We start from the raw sequence: 24,847 nt of genomic DNA on the forward strand, positions 1-24,847 counted from the left end.
TTTAGTTATTTACTTTTTTATTTTATGTTTAAGGTCTGGGGGCTGGAGATGTGGTGGTTCAGTGTTGAAGAGCACTGGGTACTCTTTGACATGGCCTGGGTTTGTCTCCCATGGTGGCTCCAAATCATGTTAACTCCAGTTCTAGGGGACCCAACCTCCATAGGCACCAGGCATGCGTGAGGTACATACACAAGTAAGTCTTTTTCTGAAAAATAAAAGTTTAGTTGGGTATGGCGGCACACACCTTTAATGCCACCACTCAGGAGGCAGAGGCAGACAGACCTCTATGAGTTTGAGGCCAGCCGAGGCTACATAGGGAGTACATAGGGAGACCATGTCTCAAAAAGAAGTTTCACGCGTCCTTGACTACATAGTAAATTCAAGGCAACCTAACCAAATAAGACCTTGTCTCAAACACAGAAAAATAAGCTGTAATGGGGACTGGAGCTCAACTGATGGAGGACTTGGCTGGTACACATGAGATCTTAGAACCACTGCACAGCTCGGGTGGGCTGCCTTTTCTAGAAGTATCTGTCCTTTGGTTCCATGTCTGCACCATACACTGTTCATGTCAAAGTCTTCCTGTGCAAGGCTTGGACCTCAAGCTCAGCCTGTCTTCCTGGCACCCTGACTAGGTAAGGCACTCATCTGAGAGCCTCATGGGCTCAGTCTTTAGGTGGGGAACAGATACCAGGACTCCTACCTGATGGTCTTAAGAGTTCGAGCAGGTGGGACCACCAGAGATAGGAGCTGATCCTGGCCTACTCATGAGCTCTGCACAGGTGCCCATAAGCAAAAGGGTGGAATGCTTTGCTGGGGTCCTCTAACCCTCCACCCCAGTGGGTCCAGCATCCCGGTGGCCCACAAACACCTATCTTCCACATTTAAAAAAAAAAAAAAAAAGTTTCTTGGACTTTGGCCAACACCAGAAGGGGAGAGGGCCAGAGGGCATTGTATCTTGACAGTAGAGCACACAAGTCATCCATCCCTAGTAGGGAGGGGGAGAAAGGGAAAGAAAAGACATTGCTGTACTTAGGAAGGAGCCTTGCCTGTGCAGCAGGACTGTCTCAAGACAAACACAAAAGGTTGGATCATATAAAGTTCAAGGGCCACTGTCTCCTAGGCTGGGCTCAGAGTCTCGCAGACATGCTTAGCTTTCAGATCAAAAACGATGCATGTGAACAGGTGAAGGCCCCATGAGTACTGGCGCCTGCAGCCAAGCCTAACAAACCAAGCTCAATCTCTAGGACGTGGATGGTGAGAGCCGTGACACACACGTGCACACACACACACACAAATGTAATAAACACTCAAACTGCTTAAGAAGAAAAGGCACAATCTACCATGGTCTCTTTGATAGAGGACACAAATCCATCTACACATCTTCAGAGAGGCCGACAACCATGGCCTGGCCCCAGCTTAAATGGGAACACTGCAGCCCTTGAGGTCCCTCATTTAAGGGTGGCCTTCCTGGAGGCAGTGACCAACAGTTTCCCTCTGAGAACCACAGGAAGTGCAGAGCGTGATCCTAGTCCTGGGCTCAGTGGGCAGAGGTCAGTCAGATTCTGAGGCCAGTAGGCTGGGGGGTAGAACAGAGATGAGTGGTTTCCCACTCGTGTTCAGTGCACTTGTGAGAGCAAACCTTGTGACATAGGCCCAGAGGAGGGAAGGCCAGAGTGAGACTGCTCTAATCACCTCATGCACACACTGGCACCATACCAAGAGATTTTAATAGACATTCCTATATTCCAGCTTTGCCGAAGCCCGACCTGAGGCATGTGTCTCTCCCACTCACCTTTAGGCAAGCCAGCAGGTAGGAGGCTCTAGCAGTGTCCTCCTGGGACTTTGCAAACCTTGCCCTTGGCTCTGAGAGTCCTGAAGTTCTCATGTGCCCCCCTCTTCCCAAGAAAGCAGCTTCCCCTGAAACCCTGGCTGGGGCCTGAGAAGATCTCATTTCAGCCCCTTTCCCACCCTGCCCAGGGGCCAGCACCGGAGTACACACTTATGGATGCACCAGTGGCCAGTGATTCCCACTCTGGGAATCTGAGTCCTGTTGAGCACCACAGTGTCCTCCACCTGCCACTTCAGGGCCTCATCAAGGGCTGTCTGCCTCGGCCTGTCTGCCAGCCCTGACAGCTTGGCATGTGCTGAGGATGGAGGAGATGGTGCCCATGAGACCCACCAGCCAAGGAGGGAAGCGGCCAGCCCACAGGACACCTCGGGGCAACCAGTGCACAGCATTTGCCAGGTCAGCCAGGTTGCTGAGTAGAGTTAAAACCTCTGAGCATATCCTTGCCTCCATGGCCCTCCGCTTGCTCCTGGGCAGCTGGCTGTGGGAGAGAAGGAGAAGGAGGAGAGCCACTCTTGTTGCCTGCATTTCCATATCCCCCAGAAGAAAAAAAAAAAAAAAAAGGCAAGCACAGAATGGCTCATGGCCTCAATTCCACACCTTCTCAGAATCCTTGGGCATGGGGCATAGAAAGTGTGACTGTTGTCTAAACTTCACATCACCCACACTACTACATTGTGATCCAGCCACGATGGCTCAGCCTATCTATAGTCCTTATTCTAACACACCTGTTTCCCTGCTGGGGAAAAGCAAGACTTCCCACCCAGAAGCTAAAGCAATGCTCTGTGAAAACATACACACATTATACACATCACACAGAGATACTGCATGCATCACATACACATGCTCTCAAGTACTCCTTTAGTAGTGCTCTCTCCCTGAACCTAACAGCCATCAGGGCTGCTGACTGCTGACATTCCCTCATATATGGAGAGGTGAGGAAGGTCACTGGACCTTCATCAGACATTTTAGCTGCTTCCTTCTGACCTCCCAGCCCTGCTCTATGCAATGCTACCCTGACTGCATGGAGGTACTGCGAAGCTATGAGTAAGTTGTCACCCACGCTGGAGTGAGACTTTCCAATGATAACAGCTGTTTGGAGGTCACCTACACTCAGGCTCTGTTTGGTTCCACAAGTTGGAATTTGATTAAGCCATACTTTAGTTTGTCATTGGTGCCTTATGAGGCATGGCAGACGTATCTTTCCAACTCTCCAGGAAGAAAAAGTTCCTACATCAGCCCTGCAAGACTCAGCAGGGGTATGGATCAGAGAGGTGACCACTCTATACACCTCTCAGGGAAGGTTAGGACAAGGTACCTTGCAGAGGTGCCTGTGGGGCTCCGCAGCTTCTGTCTAAGCTTCAGCATTGTCCACAGGGCCCTGCAACACAGGAGACAGGGATGCTCTGTCAGAGCAGCGTGACAAGCTGGGAGAGAGGGGCCGGTGGACGGGCGGGGTCAGCTCCCCACAGCAGTTAAGGCAGCCAGAGCCTCTATCAGGGGACTCTGAGACTGGCCACTGTCCGTATGTGGTCAGCCGTGGCCCTGCTTGCAGCCTCCTGCGTAGTGACCAGCTGTGCCTGGGAAGAGAGACTTGTCCCTGTAGGGCAAAGGCTGGGGTTTTTTCTAGTTGACTTTAATTGTCAAACTGACTGAGCCTAGAATCATTGGAGAGGAAGGCCTTGACTAAGGATCAGATTAGCCTGTGGGCATATAGGGTGTGGGGGTCATGTCATTTACTAGAAAGCAAAGGAAGTCTGAGTGAGCAGAGTCCTGGGTGAATATGTGTGGTGGCGGGGGGGGGGGGGGGGGGGGGGTACGGCCATGTCAGGGATTCCAGTGACAAAGCTTCCCAAAAGGATGAGGCTCAAGAGAGATGGCAAAGGTTTCCCAGGGGGTCTGAGTAAAATGATTGACCAGTGTATGCAGAAACTGGTGACTGCAGCTTCCTCCTCCCAGATATTTAGTCTGAAGCTGCTTCCTCCTAAGACTAGCTGACACCCCCTCTCTCTCCTCCCCCGCCCCCCCATACTGCACACAATAAACTGAGGTTCCTGGGTACAGCGGCAATGGGTGCCACACCATTACAATGCGCACACCCTGCCTGACCTCAGCTTTTCTTTCCTTTTGGAAAGAAACAGTCAGTCAGTTGGATGGTTTTGTTTTCGAGACAGGATCTCACTATGTAACCTTGGCTTCCTATACAGACCAGAGTCCCCACTTCTCTGTACATGTACCCAAGTCTCTGTCACTTGATGTCACAATCCTTTCCTCATTTTCTTCCCCTCCCTGGTCAGGGTTCCAGATCCAAGCTATGCAGGGGATGGTACCGATAAGTGAGCCATCAGGCAGGGTTTCTCTGTGGTTCTCTGCCTTGAGTTCCTGCCCTGACTCCCCTTGCCTCTTCCTGATCCTCTGTTCTGAGTTCTGGGATGGCAGGCATGTACAACCACATTTGGCTTATGCAATTTCTGAGGGTGGAAACCAGGGCCTCATGCATGCGGAACCACATTCCTATCCCAGGAGAGACCCATCGCTTAATCTACATCCCAATCCCACCAGCAAGGGTTGGTGTGGACCTGCCTAGTAATAGACAGGAGGCCATAAGCAGAGGCCCAGGGTACATTAAAAGCTCAGCCCAAGTCTCCACTCTCAAGTCTCTGAGTGCTGAGAGACCGTCACCAGTGTGCACAGGGATGCAGACAGCAAGCTTCAGGGGACCCTGGAGGTCAGCTGTGGTCAGCAAGAAAACCACACTCATGAAAGCACATCAGAATATTGGCTAAGCATGTCAAAGAAGCATACATCCAAAGGCTGGAAATAAACTGGTAGAGCCAGGCATGGTGGCACAGACCTGTTGTCCCCTCTTCTTGGGAGTCTGAAGCAGGAGGATCTAAATTCAAGGCCTGCCTGGGATACTTCATGAAGTTCCAGCTCAAAATAATAAGTAAAATGAAGAGCTGTCAAGGGGGCTCAGAGGGTGAAGGCATTCGCGGCCAAGCCTGGAACCCTAAGTTTGATCCACTGGATCCACATGGGGAAAGGAAAGAACCAGCACCCACAAACTGTCTGACCTCTACATATGCACCATGCATGTTACATGTGAACACACACAGAAGTAAATAAATGAAGTAAATAAAGGGTTTTTTAAAAATAAAAAGGCTGGGGATATAACCCTTAACAGAGAGATCAGTACTGAGGGCAATCAACTTAGCTAGGTTGGTGGTGAGGCCCAGACCAGTGAGAAAAGAAAAATAAAAAATAAAGTCGGGCTGATGGCGCACGGCTTTAATCCCAGCACTCGGGAGGCAGAGGCAGGTGGATTTCTGAGTTCGAGGCCAGCCTGGTCTACAGAGTGAGTTCCAGGACAGCCAGGGCTACACAGAGAAACCCTGTCTCGAAAAACCAAAATAAATAAATAAATAAATAAATACATAGATAGATAGATAGATAGATAGATAGAGGTGGAAGGCCAGCAAGATGGCTCAACTCCAGTAAGCTGTCCTCTGAACCCCACTTGTCCACTACGGTACACACATGCCCCACATGCCCCACATGCCACATGCCACATGCCCCACATGCCTCACATGCAAATGTTTAAAAGACATTTTAATCAAATAATAAAAAAAATTAAACTTAGAGGACAATGACTGAGGAATGCCATCTCAGGTTGACCTCTGGCCTCCACATGCTCATGTATGCCCTCACATGCATGCAGGGGTAAGAAAAGTGATGGGGAGCCAGGGAGATGGCCCCATGGTTAAGACCATTGCTTACAGCAATTGGGACTTTAGTTCTGACCCCAATGCACAATGGCAGGCTGGGCATGGTCTTGTACAGTAATCCAAGTGCTGAGGGTTGAGGAGTGGGGACAGAAGGGCCACTGAGGCTTGCTGGCTGCCAAACTAGCCGAAAACACAAAGTCTGGGTTCAGGCCAAGACATGCCCTCAACAGAAAGGTAACAAGAGTTCCACATCCTCCTCTGCCCTGCCCTCAAAAGGTGAGGGCACACACACATACACACACATACACACACACACCACCACCACATACACACACAAACACAATCTATAAACTCATGTTTAATGGGACTGAAGGAGGGACTCGGTGGCTAGGACCAAGTGTACTGCTCTTGCAGGGGTGGATTGGGTTCCCAGCATTTATGTTGGGCAGCTCACCACTGCGGGTAACCAACCCCACAGATGCCAGCATCCTCCTTTGGCACAGGCACACGCACTCATATGCACTAAACCATCAACACAATAAGAAATCAATTCTTTCTTTAAAAGCTTTCAAAAATAAATGCATCCATTAAGAGAGAGTGATGACAGAGAGAGAGGAGTAAAGAAGCTGGAGATCAGAAGCAGAGACACATTCGAAGACACTGAGGTGTCAGCTTTGGAGGAGGAGCGGGGCACAAGCAGAAATGTGGGCTGGCTAGATGAAGACACACATGGACACACTGTGGAGCCTGCAGAAGGTCCTGGCCTTGCCCCACCTGGACTTTACACCATGGAGCTAATTTCAAGCTTCTGGCCTCCAGTACTGTGAACTAAATGACCTGTTGTTTAGATGATCCCATTTGTAGCCAACTTTTACAGCAGTTACCTTACCAGAAACAAAACAGAGGGATAAACATTGGGGGGGGGGGCTGCAGAGATGGCTCAGCAGCTGAGAGCACTGGCTGCTCTTGCAGAGTACCTGATTTTGGTTCCCAGCACCCACACAGCAGCTCACAACTGTAACTCCAGTTCCAGGGATATGACATCCTCTTCTGGCTTCTCATGGGGCACTGCACACACAGGGTGCACAGACATACATGCAGACAAAACATTCAAACACAGAGTTAAAAATAATAAATATAAGGAAAGAGATTCTAATACGTGAAGGGTGGCCAACTTTTGGGCCTCTGCTGAGGTAACAGCCATTGGGGACTTCAGGTGGCCCCTCTGGCAGATATCACTTACTTGACAGCTCCAAGAAGTAGAGAGAGAGTCCAGAGGGCTGTGTTCAGTGTCCACCACCAAGCAGAGTCCACCCGGAGGACCTTGGCATCGGCAGCCCAGGCGATATGCTCACAAGGATAGTACAGTTGGTCAGTCACATTACTCAGGACAGACAGCCATCGGATGAAGATGTCCTCCTCCTATAAAATCAAGGGGTGGGGACAGGCCTGCAAGTCAGACCTCCCCACTACCCATCTAGGATGGTCCCATTCTGACCCCACAAGCCTCCCCCATGACCACAGTCTGTGTTCTGGTGCCTGGGCAGTACAGCCTACTGCTAACAGCTGTGCAAGAAAAGAGCTAGGCCTGGCTTCCTCTCCTCATGCTCACTGGACAGCTCACTGGCCCTCAACTTAAGCAACGGAATCTCCTCAAGAGCTGTCAAAACCCTAAGTCACAAACATTGCAGGAGGACAGGGCTAGACACCAAAGTTTGTTGTTGCTGTTACTTAATTTTTACTTACTTCTTTGTGCCTGTAGCACACATATAAACACGCCCATATGTACGCAGTAACCTCCAGGGCCAGAAGAGGGCATGAGAACCCTGGAAGCTGGAGGTAGAGGCATTTGTGAGCAGCTGTGAGCAACAGGTGCTCTTAATCGCTGAGCCATCTGTCTGGCTCCACAAATTTTGTTTTAAAGAAAGGGTCTCATATATCTGAAGCTGGTCTCAAAATCACTCTATATGCGATTGACTTCTAGGGTGTGTGTGTGTGTGTGTGTGTGTGTGTGTGTGTGTGTGTGTGTGTGTGTGTGTTATATGCACATTAGTGCAAGTGCTTTTGAAGACCAGAAAACGGTGTGATGTTCTCTAGAGATGGAGTTATAGACAGTTGTGATTCCCCTAGTGGAGGGGTGTCAACATAGGGAGGGTGTGAGAGTATAGGTGTGTGTGTCCACAGCATGTGTGTGGCGGTTGGAAGACAAGCTCACTGCCATCAGTCCTTGCATTCTATTTTGATGGGGACAGTCTTTCTCCCGACTCCTCTCACCAAGCTAGCTGTCCTTCATGCTTCTGGGGACTCTCCTGTCTGCACATGTCACCTCCCTGTAGAAATGCTACTGTCAGAGGCATTACCTTAACAAGATGTATGTGGGCCTGAGATTCGAACTCAGGTCCTCATACTTGTGCATCAAGCACTCTATCCACTGAGCCATGTGCACAGTCTGTCCTGTTTGTTTGTTTCTGAGACTGTCTCTCTCTCAGTCCTGAAGCTCACTAAATAGGCCAGGCGGCCTGGGCAAATGGGATTCCCCCAAGGATCTTCCCATCTGTGCCTCTCCAAAATGGGATTACAAATGTGGGCCTCCACCCCCAGCTTATTTTACATGGGTTTTGGGAATCACACTCAGGTTCTCAGGATTACACAATTATTTCACCGACTGAACTATCTCCCTAACCCAGATCTTAAACCTCAGATCCACTTGCCTCTATTTCTCAAGTGCTAGGATTACAAGTGTAGGCCACCACCCCTGATGTGGGGACTTTCGAAGTGTGTGTGTGGGGGGGGGGGGGGAGTGTTCTCTGTCCATCTAAACTCAGATGATCAGTTTACCTGCCTGGTGAGTTTGGGAGTATGGCTCAGCAGCAGAGCCCCTGCCTAGAATCCTCCACTGAGGGGCAGTATATGTAGCTTAACAGTAAAGTGCTTAAGTAAAATGTGCAAGGCTCCAGTTCTGTGGCCAATACTACCATAACAAATAGTAAGATCACCCAGTAGGAAGCACTTTGGAGCAAGCCCTTAAAACATCCATGGAAGCCACTGCTCTTGATCCTTGGGAAGTTCAATTTCCCTCTCCCTACAGCCCCATTAACCATTACCTTTGTTCCCAGGCCATACTGCTTAGTGTAGACAAACATGGCCAGGTCATCAAAGAGTCTCAAGACAGTCCTGCAATGATTGAACTGGGCTGACACCACCAGCAAGCGCCTTCCCACTTCGGACCTGTTGGGGCATTGTTCCACTAGGACCCCACCGATCAGCTGGCAGCAATACCCCAGTGTCCGGATCTGTGGGAGACCAGAATCGGTTACCATGGTTCCAATCATGGCTGAGCTGCAATCCCCTACCACACACCCAGCCATGGACACTTTAGGATGGAAACTGGAAAGAGTTGCTGGGCACGGTGGATCAGGCCTATACTTGTCAGTACTTGAGAAACAGAGGCAGGAGGATCACCTCCAAGTTTAAGGCCAGCCTGGGCTACTGAGATCCTGTCTCAAAAAAACCCAGAAAGTTCTAAGAGTCATCAAACTGCCAACCCAATCTGAAAGGTTTTTATCTTTTGTTTCTTTCTTTTGGTTGCTGAGGCTGGGTCTCACGTTCACCTCACTCACTGCATAGCCCAGCAAGTCACTGCCATGCCCCTGCCTCAGCATCCGCAAGGCTGTAATAACAAGCATGGGGCACTTAATCTGGCTAAAACTGAAAGCTTCTTTCGTTCTCTCTTCCTTTTTTAAAAGATGTAACATTATTCTAATTTGTTAATTTGAGACGGGGTCTCCGTAGCCCAGGCTAACCAGACACCGTGGTCATGATTAGAATTCCTGATCCTCCTGTTTCCACCTCCCAAACTCTGGAATGAGAGGTGTACAAGCATCTGGTGTACTTGAGACTGAGACCAAATCGTGCACAATGCACAAGCACTCTACCAATTGAGCCAACATCCCAGGCAAGGCAGAAGTTAAGAGGAGAGCTTGACATCAAAATCCAAAAAGTGCCACATAGCCGGGTGTGGTGAGGCACACCTGTCATCCCAGCCAGTATTTGGGGAGCTGAGGCATAAGGACAAGAAAGTTCAGGGTCAGCCTGGACTACAAGGTAAGTTATAGGCAACCAGAACTTCATAACAAGGTCCTGTTTCAACAAAGAAAGAAGAGGGGAAGAGAGGAGAGGGGAAGGGGAGGGGGGGAAGAGTTGCCATGGGGAGTCCCATTAGAGTGCTAGCTTGCTCACCAATGGTTGAAATGACAGAAAACAAAACTATTTCCCACCTCCTGGGCTCTCCTTTGCCCACAGGCAGGGGCATAAGGCTCTTCCGCCTAGCTCTGCCTTTAGCAGGACTGAAAAAGCAGTCTAGGTGGCAAAATAGCCATTTGCTTGGAAGACTTTAGAGAGGGGCCATTCAGTAAGACACTTAGAACACGGAAATTTAGCAGGCTCACCGCCCTTGTATCTTTGTTTCTTTTGTTTTGAGACAGGGTATCCTGTAGCCCAGGCTGGCCTTGAACTCCTGATCTTTCCATTAGAAGTGCCGAGATCACTGGCTTGTGCCAATATATCTGGTTTGTGCGGTGCTGAGGAAGGACCTAAAGGTTTCGTCTATGCTAGGAATGCAGTGGGCTACAGTCCCAGATCTTTTATTATTTCACTTGCTTATCAGAAATGATTAGTTTCAAGCTGTGTGTGATGGCACACACCTGTAATCCCAGCAATTCGGGAGGCTGAGGTAGGAAGTTCTCAGGTAAGACACCAGCCTGCCGACAGCCTGCTGTCATGTAAGACACCGGTCCCTTTAGGACCCCCTCTCTGGCCTGTTTTCCTCATCTCTGAGACCTGACCAAACTCCAGGTCACTCCGGTCCCGCCAAGGCCCCAGACTTCCTCTCACCAGGCGGTCCCGGACCCGGTGGGACTCCAGCGCGGAAGCCAGACGGTTCAGCAGAGCCATGGCAACTCGGTCGTGACGTCACCCAGGGCGGGGTCAAACTCCTTTGGAAAGGTCCGAAGGTCCGCGCAGGCGCAACTGCCTGCCCTTTGTCCGAGTACTGCTACCTTGTAGGCGTGCTAGCCCGAACCCAGTTTGCAAATGTATTACTGCCACGTCTGTCCTCCCTGCCCACGGACACCCAGAATGACCTTCTAAGCCTGTTGAAATTCGCTCCACCGCTGCTTAGGCAACTCCGCAAGCAAAATGTTTCAAAAATTAATTCATTGCCTACGGGCGGGGGGGGGGGGGAGCGGGGAGTGGGGACAATCAAAAGCTTCACTTGTGGGCTTCATGTACCTGCTTTATCAGTTTGTCTGTTCTGAGCATCTGTGACTGGTGTACTCTCACAAGGCATCTTGATTTTCACTTTCTTTGAGGGGTGATTAGATTTCTTTCTTTTTTTTTTTTTTTTTTTTTGAGGATTTCATTTAGTTCACGCTATCTTTGAACTCACCATGTGCTCAAACTGGCCTTACACTCCTTATTTAGTCTCCCAAATGCTGGATGATAGGCATGTGGCACAAGGCTCCAAGACATCATTAGATATGTTATATTAGATATCATTAGTTACCTGGCTAAAAGGCACCTTTAGAAGAAAAATGAGCTCGGCAGGGAACAAGTACCTTTAATCCCAGCATTCAGGGGGCAGAGGTTCTCCGTGAGTTCCAGGCTAGCCAGATCTACATAGGGAGCTCTGGGCCAGCAGGATGGCACAGTTGGTAGAGGCGCATGTAGGTCAAGCCTGAAGACATGAGTTCCATCCTTGGGACTGGCATAGTTGAAAGTAAGAACCCACTCTGGTGCTAGCTGTCCTCTAACCTCCACAGTTATGGTGTGGTGCACATGCGCGTGTGTGTAAAAACAACTACAAAATAGTCAAAGTTCTCTTCCACTCTTCCTTCCAGGAAGGACAAAAGTTGATCGCTAAAGGTGTTTGATCCATATCTACCTGAGCAGGGCACCCAGAGAATTCACCTTAACCAGCTGTGTTTTGTTTTGTTTTGCTTTGTTTTGTTTTGTTTTTTTGTTGTGTTTGGAGGAGTGAAGACACAAGTATTTTGAGTATTTGTTTTGAAACAAGATCTTATGTAGTCCAAGCTGGGCTCCAACTGAATTAATTTGTAGCCAAGACTGGCCTTGGACTCCTCCTGGTCCTCCTGCCTCAACCTCAGAAGTGCTGGCATGACAGGTGTGTGCCACCAAGTCTGGTTTGTGTGGTGCTGGGATGGAACCCAGAGCTCTCTGCATGGTAAGCTAATGTTCTATACTGAGCCACATTCACAGACCCCAGAACAGTATTTTTTTTTAAAAAGATTTATTTATTATTATAAGTACACTGTAGCTGTCTTCAGATGCACCAGAAGGGGGCATCAGATCTCACTATGAATGGTTGTGAGCCATCATGTGGTTGCTGGGATTTGAACTCAGGGGCTTCAGAAGAGCAGTCGATGCTCTTAACCACTGAGCCATATATATATGTGTGTGTGTGTGTGTGTGTGTGTGTGTGTATAACATATATATATAATATATATAGTGTATAACAATAAATAATATGTATATATTATTTATTATATATATAATATATGTGTGTATAACATATATTATATATATATATAGTGTATAACAATAAATAATTTTTTTAAAAAGAGGGAAAAAGAAAGAAAGGAAAGGAAAAAGAAAAGACCCAGAATCAAGCAAAGAAATTATTTCACTCAGGTCAAATTATTTCACTCAGGTCTGATATGGTGAAGCAGTGAGTTTATTGAGGCTGCTTAAGGGAGCAGGGTAACGCAAAAAATCTCTAGAAAGCCACCCCAGACTGGAGGATGATTGAGAGAGCTGCATTCGTAAAGCTCAGCTGGTAGGCAGCCTAGCTATTCAGACAGTGTCCTCTCCCCATCTGCTCTTTGTGTGTTTATGTGTGTGTGCATGTATGCACATGCAGGTGCTGTGTGCTCATGTGAGCATATGCTCTCAAGACCAAGTGTATGGGTGGCCTCAGAGGGCACAAGCATTGAATCCCCCAGAGCTAGAGTTACAGACTGCTATGAGCTGGACGAACTTTGGTCCTCTGGAGGAGACATATGTGCTTAATTAATTCCTTGGCCGTCTCTTCAGCCCTTGTTTGTTTCTAGAAGAGTGGTTCTCAGCCCTTCTAATACTGCAACCCTTTAATACAGTTCCTCATGCTGTGGTAACTCCAACCATAACATTATTTCTTTGCTACTTCGTAAGTGTAATTTTGCTGTTATAAATTATAATGTAAATATCCAATATTCAGGATATCTGATATGGGAGCCCTGTGGGAGTCACTACCTACAGGTTGAGAACCACTGCTTTAAAAGGTGAAGGAAGGGCTGGAGAGATGGCTCAGCGGTTAAGAGTACAGACTGCTCTTCCAGAGGCCCTGAGTTCAAATCCCAGCAACCACATGGTGGCTCACAACCATCTGTAATAGAATGCAATACCCCCATCTGGTGTGTCTGAAGACAGCTACAGTGTACTCATATGAATAAAATAAATAAAACTTTAAAATAAAAACTGTTTCCAGGTGTGGTGGCACATGCCTTTAATCCCAGCACTTCTGTAGGTGGATTTCTGAGTTCAAGGCCAGCCTGGTCTACAGAGTGAGTTCCAGGGCTATACAGAGAAACCCTGTCTTGAAATAACAAAACAAAACCAACAACAACAAAAAACTGTCTACCTCTCCCATTTAAAAAAAGGGGGGGAAGGGTGAAGGAAGTAAAAGATGATTCGATCACTGGGAATGTGCCCTGGAAAGAAATATTGGTATCTAGGCCTGTTTCTGTCTCTTTGGCAGTCTGTGACTCTAGAATGACAAGAAGGGGCCAGGGACTCAAGGACATCAGTGCCTGAGTGCAGCGTCAAGATACAGATAAACAGAAAAACATGAAGAATATTACTCTCACCCAACCTACCCCCACATACACATCTACTTCTAAATTCATCACTATTCTCCATACCATTTCCCAGATTACAAAACTGAGGCTCTGAAAACTCAAATTCCATGTTTGAGTCTCTGACAGAATTCAATCCCAGATCCTCAAGGCTGCCCCCAGAGGTAGTCACACCTATGTGACAGCATTATCTGGGAGTACTCTTGAGGTCACAATGACCTGGGCCAGACCATCTTGGGTTAACCTCTAGAAAGGACCAGAAGACCATCCCCTGGGATAACCAGGGCCAGAAGGGATCAGAGGGATCAGACAGGAGCCAAGGTCAAGATTCATTAACCCAGTAAGGTAGGTCTGTATCTTTGTCCCTGTACCCTATAGTACTCGGATCTGAACCTAGGATCTCAAATATGCTAGACACACACACAACCACTAAGCTACCGCTTTAACCAAAGACACAGGTTGGATGTAGCCTAGGTATTGGATATTGGTATGGGGAATCCCTTTGTAAATTTTGTATACTTTGCAATCTTTGTGTACTTTGTAAATTTTGTAATCCCTCGTGGCAAGAAAGTAGCCAGCCCCCTCAGCCAGACCTCCCTAACTGTCATAAAGGTGTTTCCAAAATCTGTAATAGTTACAAAGGTCATCTCTAGCCCCTCAACAGGACCCTCCTTAGATGCTAATTGTAGGTGTAAAGTCTGAACAAAAGCCTCCAAGCTCTGAACTTCCCACAGAAACCCACCAATTCCTGAGTACGAAAATCTATCAATCCCTGAAGAGAAAAACCTGTCAATCCCTGAGCTCACCCAAGCTCAGAACTTGAAATCCGCCAATCCTGACCCTGGAAAGCTCTGCCCTAGAAACCTCCACCCTGCAAGAACCCTACTTAAGCACTGTACACTGTCCAGTTGCTTGCTGTCCGTTCCCTCCTGGGACCATAGGCAGCCACTCCTGGATTCTTCCATCCACGCCCTGGAGATATATATGCTGCCTGGTGTGACTCTCTCATTGATTATATATATATATATTCCCCTAGAAGATACAACACCCCTGCGGAGGAAGCTTCCTCTCAGAACTGTGTGGTTCCTGGGTTTCTGAGTCCCAGGATACCTTCCCATCGAGCAGGAAGGCCAACACCAGGCTGGACTCCAACTTGATATGCAGTCTAGGATGGCCTTAAGTTTACGTTCTTCCTCCCTTCACCTTCTAACCTTGGGATTGCAGGTGTATCACCACGATTGGCCTGTGCCTCGCAGAGGATGGAGCCCAGGTCTCCATTCATTTTAGGCGAGCACTCTGATCATCCCATGGTACTGGCATCTCTAATACACTGGGGTCTTCTGCTGCAACTAAGCTTCACCAATAACCTCTTATAGGCTCTCTTCATGATGTCCAGCCTCAACTCCTTTGCATAACCCCTTCAGTCCTAGCCCATCAACTGCAATTGAGGCTGTACCTTCACCAATGACTTTTCCTGACCTCTCACACTGCCAAGCCTCAGCTTCTCTCCATGACCCCCTCATGCCTTCAAAACCAGTACCACCTGGGTGACTCTTACACATTACCAAGTCCAGATGCCAGTAGAAGGTCTATCTCTGGAATGCAGCTTCTTTGTGCTTCTTAGAAAACACTTTCCAGAAGGCTTTACCTCTTCCCCCCCCCCCCCCCCCCACAGACAGGGTTTCTCTGTGTAGCTCTGGCTGTCCTAGAACTCACTCTGTAGACCAGGCTGGCCTCGAACTCAGAAATCTGTCTGCCTCTGCCTCCCGAGTGCTGGGATTAAAGGCGTGCGCCACCACACCTGGCTCACCTTTTCTTAATAACCACTAATTTCTTAGCTCCAGCTAACCAGCATCAATTGTCCCAGAAACCCCTTCTAGTCTTGACTTTAAAACCAGAGCCATATGGCTGAAGCTGCTGAGTTCTGCTGCTTGCTGGGGCTGGAACATGCCCCCTCTTGTTTTTGTTTTTTTTTTTTCAAGTTTTTTTTTTTTGTTTGTTTTTTTGGTATTTTCTGTTTGTTTGTTTGTTTGTTTGTTTGTTTTCGAGACAGGGTTTCTCTGTGTAGCCCTGGCTGTCCTGGAACTCACTGTGTAGACCAGGCTGGCCTCGAACTCAGAAATTCGCCTGCCTCTGCCTCCCAAGTGCTGGGATTAAAGTCGTGCGCCACCACCGCCCGGTTCCTCTTGTTCTATTATATCATCACCACCTTCCTGTTTTCCAGCTCCCTCATTGCCTAAGCTTGTCTGTCCTGGAACTTGCTCTGTAGACTGCCCTTGAACTCACAGATCTACAAGCCCCTGTCTCCTCAGTTCTGGGACCTAAGCTTTTCTCTACTTGGTGATTGTTCTGCCCAGGCTGGCCTTGAACTCAAAGATCTGCTTGCCTCTTTCCCCTGTGATTAAAGGCATGTAACACCATGCCTGAGCCTAAGCTTTTCATGGGCACTATACCTCAATATCCAGATCAAAAGCCTGTGTCTTCAGCCTTTTTTAAATTTTTACAATGTTTTATTAGATATTTTCTTTATTTACATTTCAAATACTATTCCGAAAGTTCCCTATACCCCCCCCCAACCCGGCGCCCTGCTCCCCTACCCACCCACTTTTTTCTTATTTTTTATTTTTTATTATTTTTCTTTTGTTTTTTTTTTTGAGACAGAATCTCACGTCTTCCAGCCTTAAGATCTGGATCACAGGTGTGCCCTCAATTTCTGGATTCTAGTTCATTCCAGATTAAAGTCCAAATGAAAACACTAACCAGGTAGTAACACCTAACTTGATACAATCATCTCTAGTTCAATTGCAAAAGTGTAAGTTTAGCTGGGTAAGATCTTTCCTGGTGGTCACTGCTCCTTTAACTCCTCTTAGTATCCATGAACACAGGATGCACATTCACTCCACTTCCCTGGGACCCCTTTACCCTTTGAACCATACATTTTGTATATTTTCTCTCTAACCTTGTTACCCTTGATCAAAATGCTCTTCTTTAGAGTAAGTAATAGAAGCTAGGCATGGTGGCGCACTTTAATCCCAGCACTTGGGAGGCAGAGGCAGGCGGATTTCTGAGTTCAAGGCCAGCTTGGTCTACAGAGTGAGTTCCAGGACAGCCAGGGCTACACAGAGAAACCCTGTCTCAAAAAAAAAAAAGAGAGAGAGAGAGAGAGAGAGAGAGAGAGAGAGAGTAAATAATAGCATAGAGTCAAAACTGGGTTGTTTTGAGACTTCCTTTCTCAATACAATTAATTTGACTCTCTTCACCTTAGCCTCAGACAGACCTTTAGGACAAGGGCATAAAGCAGCCATATTCTTCAGCAAATTATCACAAGAACAGTCTATAGGCCACATACTAAAATTCTTCTCCTCTGAAACTTCTAGAGCCAGGCTTACACAGTTCAAATCATCCTCAGCAACAATGTCTTCCATTTTCCTACTAGGGTAGCCCACTAAGCCCCACTCAAAACATCCCACTGCTTCCTACATTCACAGTTGTAGAGAGAATATCTTGTCTGTTGTATGGATGCATCACCTGTCAATTAAAAAGCCTATGGCTTATAACTTAGGCAGGAAATAGAGGTGGTACATCTGGACAGAGGAAGGACTCTGGGATAGAGCCAGGCAGGAGATTGACACGGAAGATGTGAAAAGACAGATACATGGCACCTGAGCACAGGTAACCAGCCTCATGGCAGAATGTAGGTTTAAATAACTGGGTTATTTAGTTATGATCTATTCAGAGAAGAGTCTAACTATATCATCAAGATATTTGTAAATATATTTTGAGTCTGAGCCTTATTTCTGGGAGTATGAGGCTGGGCAGTACCAGGCCTAACTTCTAAACAAAGTCCGAAAATTCACATTCTTTCAAACAAAAGCATGGTCAGGCCTATCACAGTAATGTAGTATGTAGCATGGCACACTTCCTCTAACAAGCTCGCACCTACTCCACAAAGGCTACTCCCTGGGCGAAGCATATTCAAATCACCACAGCTACCAATGTTTGTGTTCAGGTCAATTTCACCATTTATACCAGTGGTTCTCAACCTTCCTAATGCTGCAACCCTTTAATACAGTTCCTCATGTTGTGGGGACCCCCCCCCCAACCATAAAACTGGTTGCTACTTCATAACTAATTTTGCTACTATTATGAATCATAATGTAAATCTCTGTGTTTTCTGATGGTCTGAGGTGACCCCAGTGAAAGGGCCATTCAGCATTGACCCACAGGTTAAGAACCACTGATTTACGCAACCCGGAACCCAGTTCAAGGTCACTGTCAGTGTGCTTCTTCTTACCTCAATTAACTCCCAACATTTCTCACAGGCCTGCTTGGAGGCCTGCCTCCTGCATGATTGCAGAGTAACTGGCCATCACAATGTTTAAATATTTATTAATATATATATATGAATATCTAAATGAATATGTGTGTGTGTGAGTCTCTAGCCCCATCATTAGCTAACAAAAATCTGAGAGTTCTTGTTCTATTTTTGTTAACTGATGTCTGGGGTAACCTGTCTCAGGATTTTTTTTTTTTCTTTCCTGTGATAGCAAGTTAGGGAGGACAGGGTTTATTTCATTTTACAGCTTGTAGTCCATTGTCTAGAGAAGTCAGGGAAAGAACTCAAGGCAGGAATCTGGAAGCAGGAAATGATACAGAGGCCATATAGGACTGCTGGTTACTAGCTTGACCCTCAAGTTCTGTTCAGCCTTCAGCTGCTGCCTTATAGAAGCCAGAACCACCAGCCCAGAAATGGCACCACCCACAGTGGGTTGGGCCTGCCTACACCAATAGTCAAAGAAGAAAATGCTTCCCAGGTCAATCTAGTAGGAGTATTTTCTCAATTGAGGTTCTGCTTCTTTTTGTTTTTAAAGATGTATCTATTTATTATATGTAAGTACACTGTAGGTGTCTTCAGACACCCCAGAAGAGGACGTCAGATCCCATTACAGATGGTTGTGAGCCACCGTGTGGTTGCTGGGAATTGAACTCAGGGCCTTCAGAAGAGCATCAGTGCTCTTAACTGCTGAGCCATCTCTCCAGCCCGAGGTTCCTCTATTAAAAGGACTCTAAGCTAACGTAGCTGGCAGAGTACCATAATACCCTCTACACAGTAGGTGCCAAATAAAGAGACTGTCTCTTTCTTTATTCTTCCTAGGGTCGGGCCAAAAAAATGAAAGCCAATGTCCTGTTGTGGGAGGTGGTATTTATCAGGAGCCCAAGCCTTTGTCTTCTCCCCTTGCAGGTAGAGCGGGGCCTCACGATGCCTGTGTGCCCGTTGTCCCTGGAGTTCCTCAAGGCCTCACACTTTTCTTTGGGTCCTGATCCGCGGCTGCATGATGGCACTATGCAGGGCACATCGCACAGGGACTTCCCAGCCTATTCCGCTGTCACCTTGGTCCAGCCCCCCTCGTCAGCACCACAGCAAGGCACAATCTTCCAAAGGGAAGCGCGGTGGGCTTCCCAGAAGCATGTATCGGAGATGCGCCGTGCGTTCTCGCCACCGCCCACGTTACAGTCGCAAGATGAGCTACGGGAGCGAGCAATTGAGCACTCGCAAGCCATGCAGATAAGCAATCTGCACTTGCACGCGGATATGCGTCCTGGTCTCAACTTGTCCATTGCACGTACTGACTATGGCTGGCCAGAGCTACCACCAAGCGCCCGCCTGGACATCCGAAGCGCACGCCTCCTCTTTGACCGGGATTCAATGCCCTCGGGGGACAGGAAGCAGCTGCGCATGCCGCTCACCTCGTACCAGGCACACTATCCGCCCTATGATGCCATCACCCCTCAGCCTTGTGTGCCCTGCAGCCATCTAGGTGAGCATATTCCCTAGCCATGTTGTACCCAAAGGCACTCAGAGTCGAGTCGTCGCCCCTTGCCCCCCACCCTACCATAAATGGTCACTTGTCAACATAGAGAGGAAAATGCTTCTAGCTGCCAACCGGTAGAGATGCTGCTGCTAAAACCTCCAGGGCTAAGGATGTGACTCAGTTGGTAGAATATTTACTTAGCATGCACGATACCCTTGTATTCCACCCTAGCACTAGGTAAACTAGGCCAACAGCAATCATCTCAGCGTTGAGGAAGTGGAGACAGAAAGATCAAGTTTTCTAAGATCCCATATCTCTAACTCACTCTCTCTCTCTCTCTCTCTCTCTCTCTCTCTCTCCCTCTCCCTCTCCCTCTCCCTCTCTATCATACATACACACACACACACACACACACACACACACACACCCCAACAACAACAACTACAGTCAAGCATGATTGTGCATGCCTGTAGTCTCTGCACTTCAGAGGCTGAAATAGAAGTTCGAGACAAGTCTTGGCTACAGCATGAGTTCAAGTCTAGCCTCGGTGACTTATTAAAGTTCCCCAAATAAAAAGGGCTAGGGATGTTGCTCGGTGGTAGAGCACTGAATTGGTGATATACAAGGCCCGAGGGTTTTTGGAATTTTCTGGCAATGTCTCCAGTACAATTGTAGTTGCTGTCAGTAAGAGAACTCCCTTTGAGTTGGGCTTTGGGGGTGAGGTGGGGGTGGGGGTTGTTTCTATTTGCTTCTTTTGTGTGTGTTTGGGTGTGATTATATCAGTTAGAGGACAACCTCTGGTGTGAGAGCTCAGACACCTTCCACCTTTGTGGGTCCAGAGAATGAACCATGATAGCCATTCTTTTGGTTTTGAACTAGTGAGATTAGTATATAGCAAGCTAAAAATAACAGGAAAAAAAAAAAGCAACTGTAGTAACTAGCCTTAACTAGTAAAACATCCTCGTATTGGGTGCTCAAAGAATCCAGCAGAGACCCACCAAGGTAGGGAATGCTCACCAAGGTAGGCACCTGGAGCCCTTCACCCAGACAGTCCCAGGCAGAGCAACTTCCCCTTAGGCAAGGCTTCCAACCAACAACAGCTGGGAACGACCTGCAGCAGAAACTTACAGAATGGTGACACATGCCTTTTACTCCAGCATGAGACCCTGTCTGGGGGTGGGGGCAGAGGCAGATGGATTCCTGTGAATTCCAGGACAGGCTGGTCTGCAGAGAGAAAGAGGGGGTGAGGAGACTGGGGAAGCTGAAGCAGTCAGAGGGAGTTCCTGACTGAGCTGTCTGTCTCTGCACTGCGAGCTTGCTTCCCTACCGCAAGGGCTTTTCCATCACGAGATGAGCAATAGCAATGTCTGTTGGCAATGGTTCACCTTCTAGTGGTTCTCCAGTACATGTTTCCATTCTTGGGCTCTCTTGCTCTTGCTGCTTTTCGCTTCTTGTCAGAGTTAGGGGGACATCCCACCCTTGGAGAACACTCTAAGGCAGGCATGCTGAGGTCTAAAATGGGAGGAGGGCCTGGCTTCCAGAGCTAGTTTCTCAGTTCATAAAACAGGGTGTGCATTTGGCCTGGAGCTTACTCAGTAGGCTACACTGGGTAGCTAGCAAGCTCCTGGGATCTGCCTCCTTAGGCTGGGACCACAGACGTGGGCCACCATCACTGAATTGTTTGTGTGGACTCCCAGGTCTTCATGATTGTGGGACAAGTGCTTTACTGCGTCTCCCCAACAGTGCTTTACTGAGTGTCCCCAACCTTCTTTTCTTTTTCCTGTTGAACACCAAATTCAAGGTGTCAGATATACTCCAATATGCTCAGAGCATATACAGAGCAAGTGCTCTACTGTGGTCCAGCTACCACGCCCTCATTTCTATCAGGCTTCAAGTCTCTGCGCCTCAAGGGTATAAAATGAGTGAAAGGCTTAATTCAGCCTAAGCTAAGCCTATGACCCAGCACACAGAAAAGCATGGTGGCCAAGCTCAGAAGAAAGAGGGGAGGAGCCTTGGCATGGAGGCCAAGCCTGTAAGCTAGCACTGTAAGGAGACAGAGCAGGGTTATCAGTTCATGGTCATCTCCAACTATGTGAAAAGTCTGAAGCCAGCCAGGACTACATGAGACCCTGTCTGGGGTGGAGGCAGGAGAGGATAGAGGAAGGGAGAGAAAGGGAAGGGGGATAACCTTAGCCTAGGTACCTGTCTCCGTACTTGGTGGCCATATTTTTTCTTACATTTATCATGTTTATATGTATGTGCACATGCCCCAGGGTGTGAGTGTGGATGTCAGAGGCCAGCTTACAAGAGGCATTTCTTTCCTCTCACCATGTGGAACTCAAGGATCTAACCCCGGTCATCAGGCTTGGCAGCAAGCACATTTACCCACCATCCATCTCAACAGCTCCCCCTCTTTTAACACTGTTTTTAGTTCTTTGTTTTGTTTTTATCTGAGAGATCTTCCAGCCTCTAATGATCATGGTTGCCCAACTTACCTTCCTGTGGGTAGAGTTCCAGGTGGCCTTAAGGCTGCAGAAAAATCAATCCCATTCTCTCCCACGCCCTTCTCATTCTTCTTTCTTAGGGGGTCCTAACACCCTGAAGTGGAACTACAAGGGACAGAAAGACACCTCCTACAAGAAGCAGTTCCAAGCTCTCCCAAGCCCACCAGCCTTGATGTGTAAGAGGGTAAATCAAGGTGGCATTGGCTCTGCTGGGAGTGGGTGGTAGCCATGGCAACCAGGGTAGTTCTGACCTTTCACCTTACTTTGTTCTCAGGCCTCCTCCAGTGTAAACCTAGGAGACAGCAAGGTTGGCTATAGTCCCCTGTGTTCCCTCGTGAAGCAGACCTACACACCTCAGGGGCTGTCCCCATACAGGTACAAAGGCCACTCTCTCCCCCCCAGTTGGCTTTCGGCAACATGTTGGGTGTACTACTCAGGGCTCCTTAACTTTTGCTTGCCTTAAAATTGTTCATCCCAAGCTCCACCACGGCATCACATTGCCTACCAAAGCACCTGCTGGGAAGATGGCTCACTGCCTGAGGATGAGGGTCTGAGTTCAAATCCTCAGCACCTACCTAAAAAGCTGGCTGTGGCCATGTGCCTGCCATCCCCATGGAGTGATGCACACAGACAAGCGGAATGACTGGGGCTTGTCAACAGCCAGCCTAACTCCAAGTTCAGTGAGACTCTGTCTCAGAAGGAGTAAGGCGTGAGCCAATGAGATGACTCAATGGTTAAAGTGCTTGACAGCAAGCCTGATACCTACTTGAATTCAATCCCCAGAATCCACATAGCGGAAGGAAGGAACAGATCTCCATAAGTTCTCCTCTGACCTCCACATGGGCACCATGGCAAAAACACAGGCAGGTACATGTGCACACAGAGTTAGGCACACATATACCCTGTGTGTATATGACACACATATACCAAAGCACCAAAATCAGGAAGAGAGGTGTTTCATAGTTAAGAGAGTTGCAGGATAGTTGATCACACTGTAAACCCCCAAGATTGTGTTATTTACCAAAACCAAACAAACAAACAAAAAAGAAAAGCTGTTTCTAGCTGTGGGCATGGCTTACCTTAAATCCTAACCTTTAATCCCAAACAATAAAGGAAAGTTAGTTTGTAGAAGGAAGCACCCATGTTTGAAAGTGATGTCTAATTAATTGAGTGACAAATCAGAGAAAGATTTGGCAGAACAGGATATGCCCAACTCTCTCAAGAAGAGAGAGGATAGAGAAGCAACGTAAGAGGGAGTCCAGAGGGAGAGAAGGAGGAGGTAGTTTTACTGAGAGAGTTTTTCAGAGACAGGCTGAAGAGAGAACGAGATAGACACAGGTAAAGACAGAAGGAGCCAGAGAATCATAACAGACTGAGAGTTGAAGGCCAAGCAAAGCAATTCAGTCAGAGGCTGAGAAAGAAACCAGATTTAATCACTCAGCCTAGGGAGGAGTTTGAGCCAGGACAGCTGAGTTGATCCAGCCAGCCAGAGGTCAGTAAGAACAAGAAAGAGTGAACTTTTTCAGCAGTAAGTCTCAGAGGCTAAAAACACTTTAAGCCTAGATTAGATTATACTGAGGCTAGAAGCTTTCACAATTAGGCCTAGGTTAGCAGACAGAGGCAGAAAACCTGGAACAATTACATCAGGCGAACAAAAGTTACTTTTACATAGATCACTTGCTGCTCTGGCAGAGAACCAAAGTTTTGTTCTCAGCGTCCATATGGTAGCTCACAACAACTTGTAACTCCAGTTCCAGGAGATCCAACACCCTCTCTTAGCACCTACACACAGGGGCACATACACACGGGAGCACTGTTCCTTGATGAACAATACTGCCTGCTGTTGTAGAAAACCCAAGCTTGATAACCAGTGTCCACATGGCAGCTCACAACTGTTTCTAACTCTAGTTCCGGGAAATCTGACTCCGTCCTCTTGTCTTCTCAGGCACCAGGCATGAATGTTGTGTACAGATATACATGCAGGCAAAATACCCAAGCACATGAAGAATAAATTAAAAAAAAAAAAACTTTTTTGTTGTTTTTAGTTTTTTGGTTTTTTTGTTTTGTTTTGTTTTGTTTTAAATGTAGCGCTGGCTGCCCTGGAACACTCTCTGTAGACCAGGCTGGCCTCAAACTCACAGAGATCTGCCTGCCTCTGCATCCTGAGCAGCTGGGATTAAAGGAGTGAGTCACTACCACCTGGCAAATAAAAACATTTTTAAAAAGGGAAGTTGGATGTGGTGGTGAATGCCCTACATCCCAGAACTTGGAAGGCTATAAATGAAATTTTTCTTCTTTATTAGATATTTTCTTTATTTACATTTCAAATACTATCCCGAAAGTTCCCTGCCCCCCCCCCCCCCCCGCTCCCCTATCCATCCACTCCCACTTCTTGGCTCTGGCGTTCCTCTGTACTGGGGCATATGAAGTTTGCAAGACCAAGGGGCTTCTCTTCCCAATGATGGCTAACTAGGCCATCTTCTGCTACATATGCAGCTAGAGACACGAGCTCTGAGGGAAAAATGAATTTTTAAAAGTTGATGATTTTTCTCTATCTTGGATAGCTCCCAATTAAATGAGAAAAAGACGATAAGATTTCTCTAATCAAGCTTTATGGAACAATAACTGGGCAGCCATTGATCTCTTCTAATTCTCTAAACTTATCTGGCTCCATCCCAGCCAAAATCCCCAAGATACTTGCATTTTAGTAGTGGTCTGGGTGCTCTCTGCTCCAGCTGTGTTCCCATGGTATCGCTTCTGGAACCCTTTCTTGTAGCAAATCCTCTCCTTTCCTCTCATCATCCACATGGTAGCTTGCATGCAAGCACGTGCACATGCGCCCTCCCTCCCTCTCTTCTTCTCTTCTTCTCTCCTTCCCTCCTTCCCCTGACAAGTGAAAGTCCCGCCCTATTCTCTCTTCTGCCCAGCCATTGGCTGATCGGCATGTGGCACAATGTTTACACAACATTGAAACAGGAAATAGTTAGAATAAGCTTTACAATGCAGTGTCTGGATTGCAACATGATATGGGGGCAGAGAAATCAGC

General features: G+C 47.6%; 2 protein-coding genes across 15 annotated transcripts in view; one reads left to right on the forward strand and one right to left on the reverse strand.

Annotated features, from left to right (window-relative positions):
- Positions 1-10,544, reverse strand: Pex11g (peroxisomal biogenesis factor 11 gamma). 5 transcript variants are annotated; one of them, NM_001368377.1, is made up of 6 exons: positions 10,468-10,544; positions 8,679-8,867; positions 6,818-6,996; positions 3,168-3,230; positions 2,183-2,330; positions 1-205 (listed from the first exon to the last, which is right to left on the reverse strand). In NM_001368377.1, the coding sequence occupies exons 1-6, from the start codon at positions 10,525-10,527 to the stop codon at positions 125-127; spliced, it is 720 nt and encodes a 239-aa protein (NP_001355306.1). In that variant the 5' UTR covers positions 10,528-10,544; the 3' UTR covers positions 1-124. The 5 variants fall into 5 exon arrangements, with proteins under 5 accessions (NP_001355306.1, NP_082870.1, NP_081227.1 ...); NM_028594.1 differs by lacking the exon at positions 8,679-8,867; NM_026951.3 differs by having other exon boundaries at positions 1-2,330.
- Tex45 (testis expressed 45) overlaps positions 9,609-24,847 on the forward strand; it is a 20,471-nt gene continuing 5,232 nt past the window's right edge. For 5 of the 10 annotated variants that reach the window (XM_006508921.1, XM_006508922.1, XM_006508924.1 and 2 more), the window contains exons 1-4: positions 11,782-11,815; positions 18,727-19,303; positions 21,882-21,985; positions 22,076-22,176. In XM_006508921.1, the coding sequence (XP_006508984.1) occupies positions 11,792-11,815; positions 18,727-19,303; positions 21,882-21,985; positions 22,076-22,176 (806 nt within the window). In that variant the 5' untranslated portion in view covers positions 11,782-11,791. Of the gene's footprint in view, positions 9,679-11,781; positions 11,816-13,660; positions 13,834-17,138; positions 17,157-17,684; positions 17,753-18,726; positions 19,304-21,881; positions 21,986-22,075; positions 22,177-24,847 lie in introns of those variants that run through there. The other 5 variants (XM_017313004.2, XM_017313002.2, NM_029598.1 and 2 more) reach the window with 5 other exon arrangements.

Source organism: Mus musculus, chromosome 8 (genome assembly GCF_000001635.26).
Source record: "Mus musculus strain C57BL/6J chromosome 8, GRCm38.p6 C57BL/6J".
Taxonomy (NCBI): Eukaryota; Metazoa; Chordata; class Mammalia; order Rodentia; family Muridae; genus Mus; species Mus musculus.

Coding starts and splice junctions, on each gene's coding strand:
- Pex11g (NM_001368376.1), bottom strand. CDS start 10,355: ATGACAGCAGGCTGTCGGCAGGCTGGTGTCTTACCTGAGAACTTCCTA. Junction 8,868..10,277: donor CCGAATTGCTGGGATTACAG/GTGTGTGCCATC, acceptor GGTCTCCCACAG/ATCCGGACACTGGGGTATTG. Junction 2,331..3,167: donor CCCACAGGCACCTCTGCAAG/GTACCTTGTCCT, acceptor TCTCTCCCACAG/CCAGCTGCCCAGGAGCAAGC.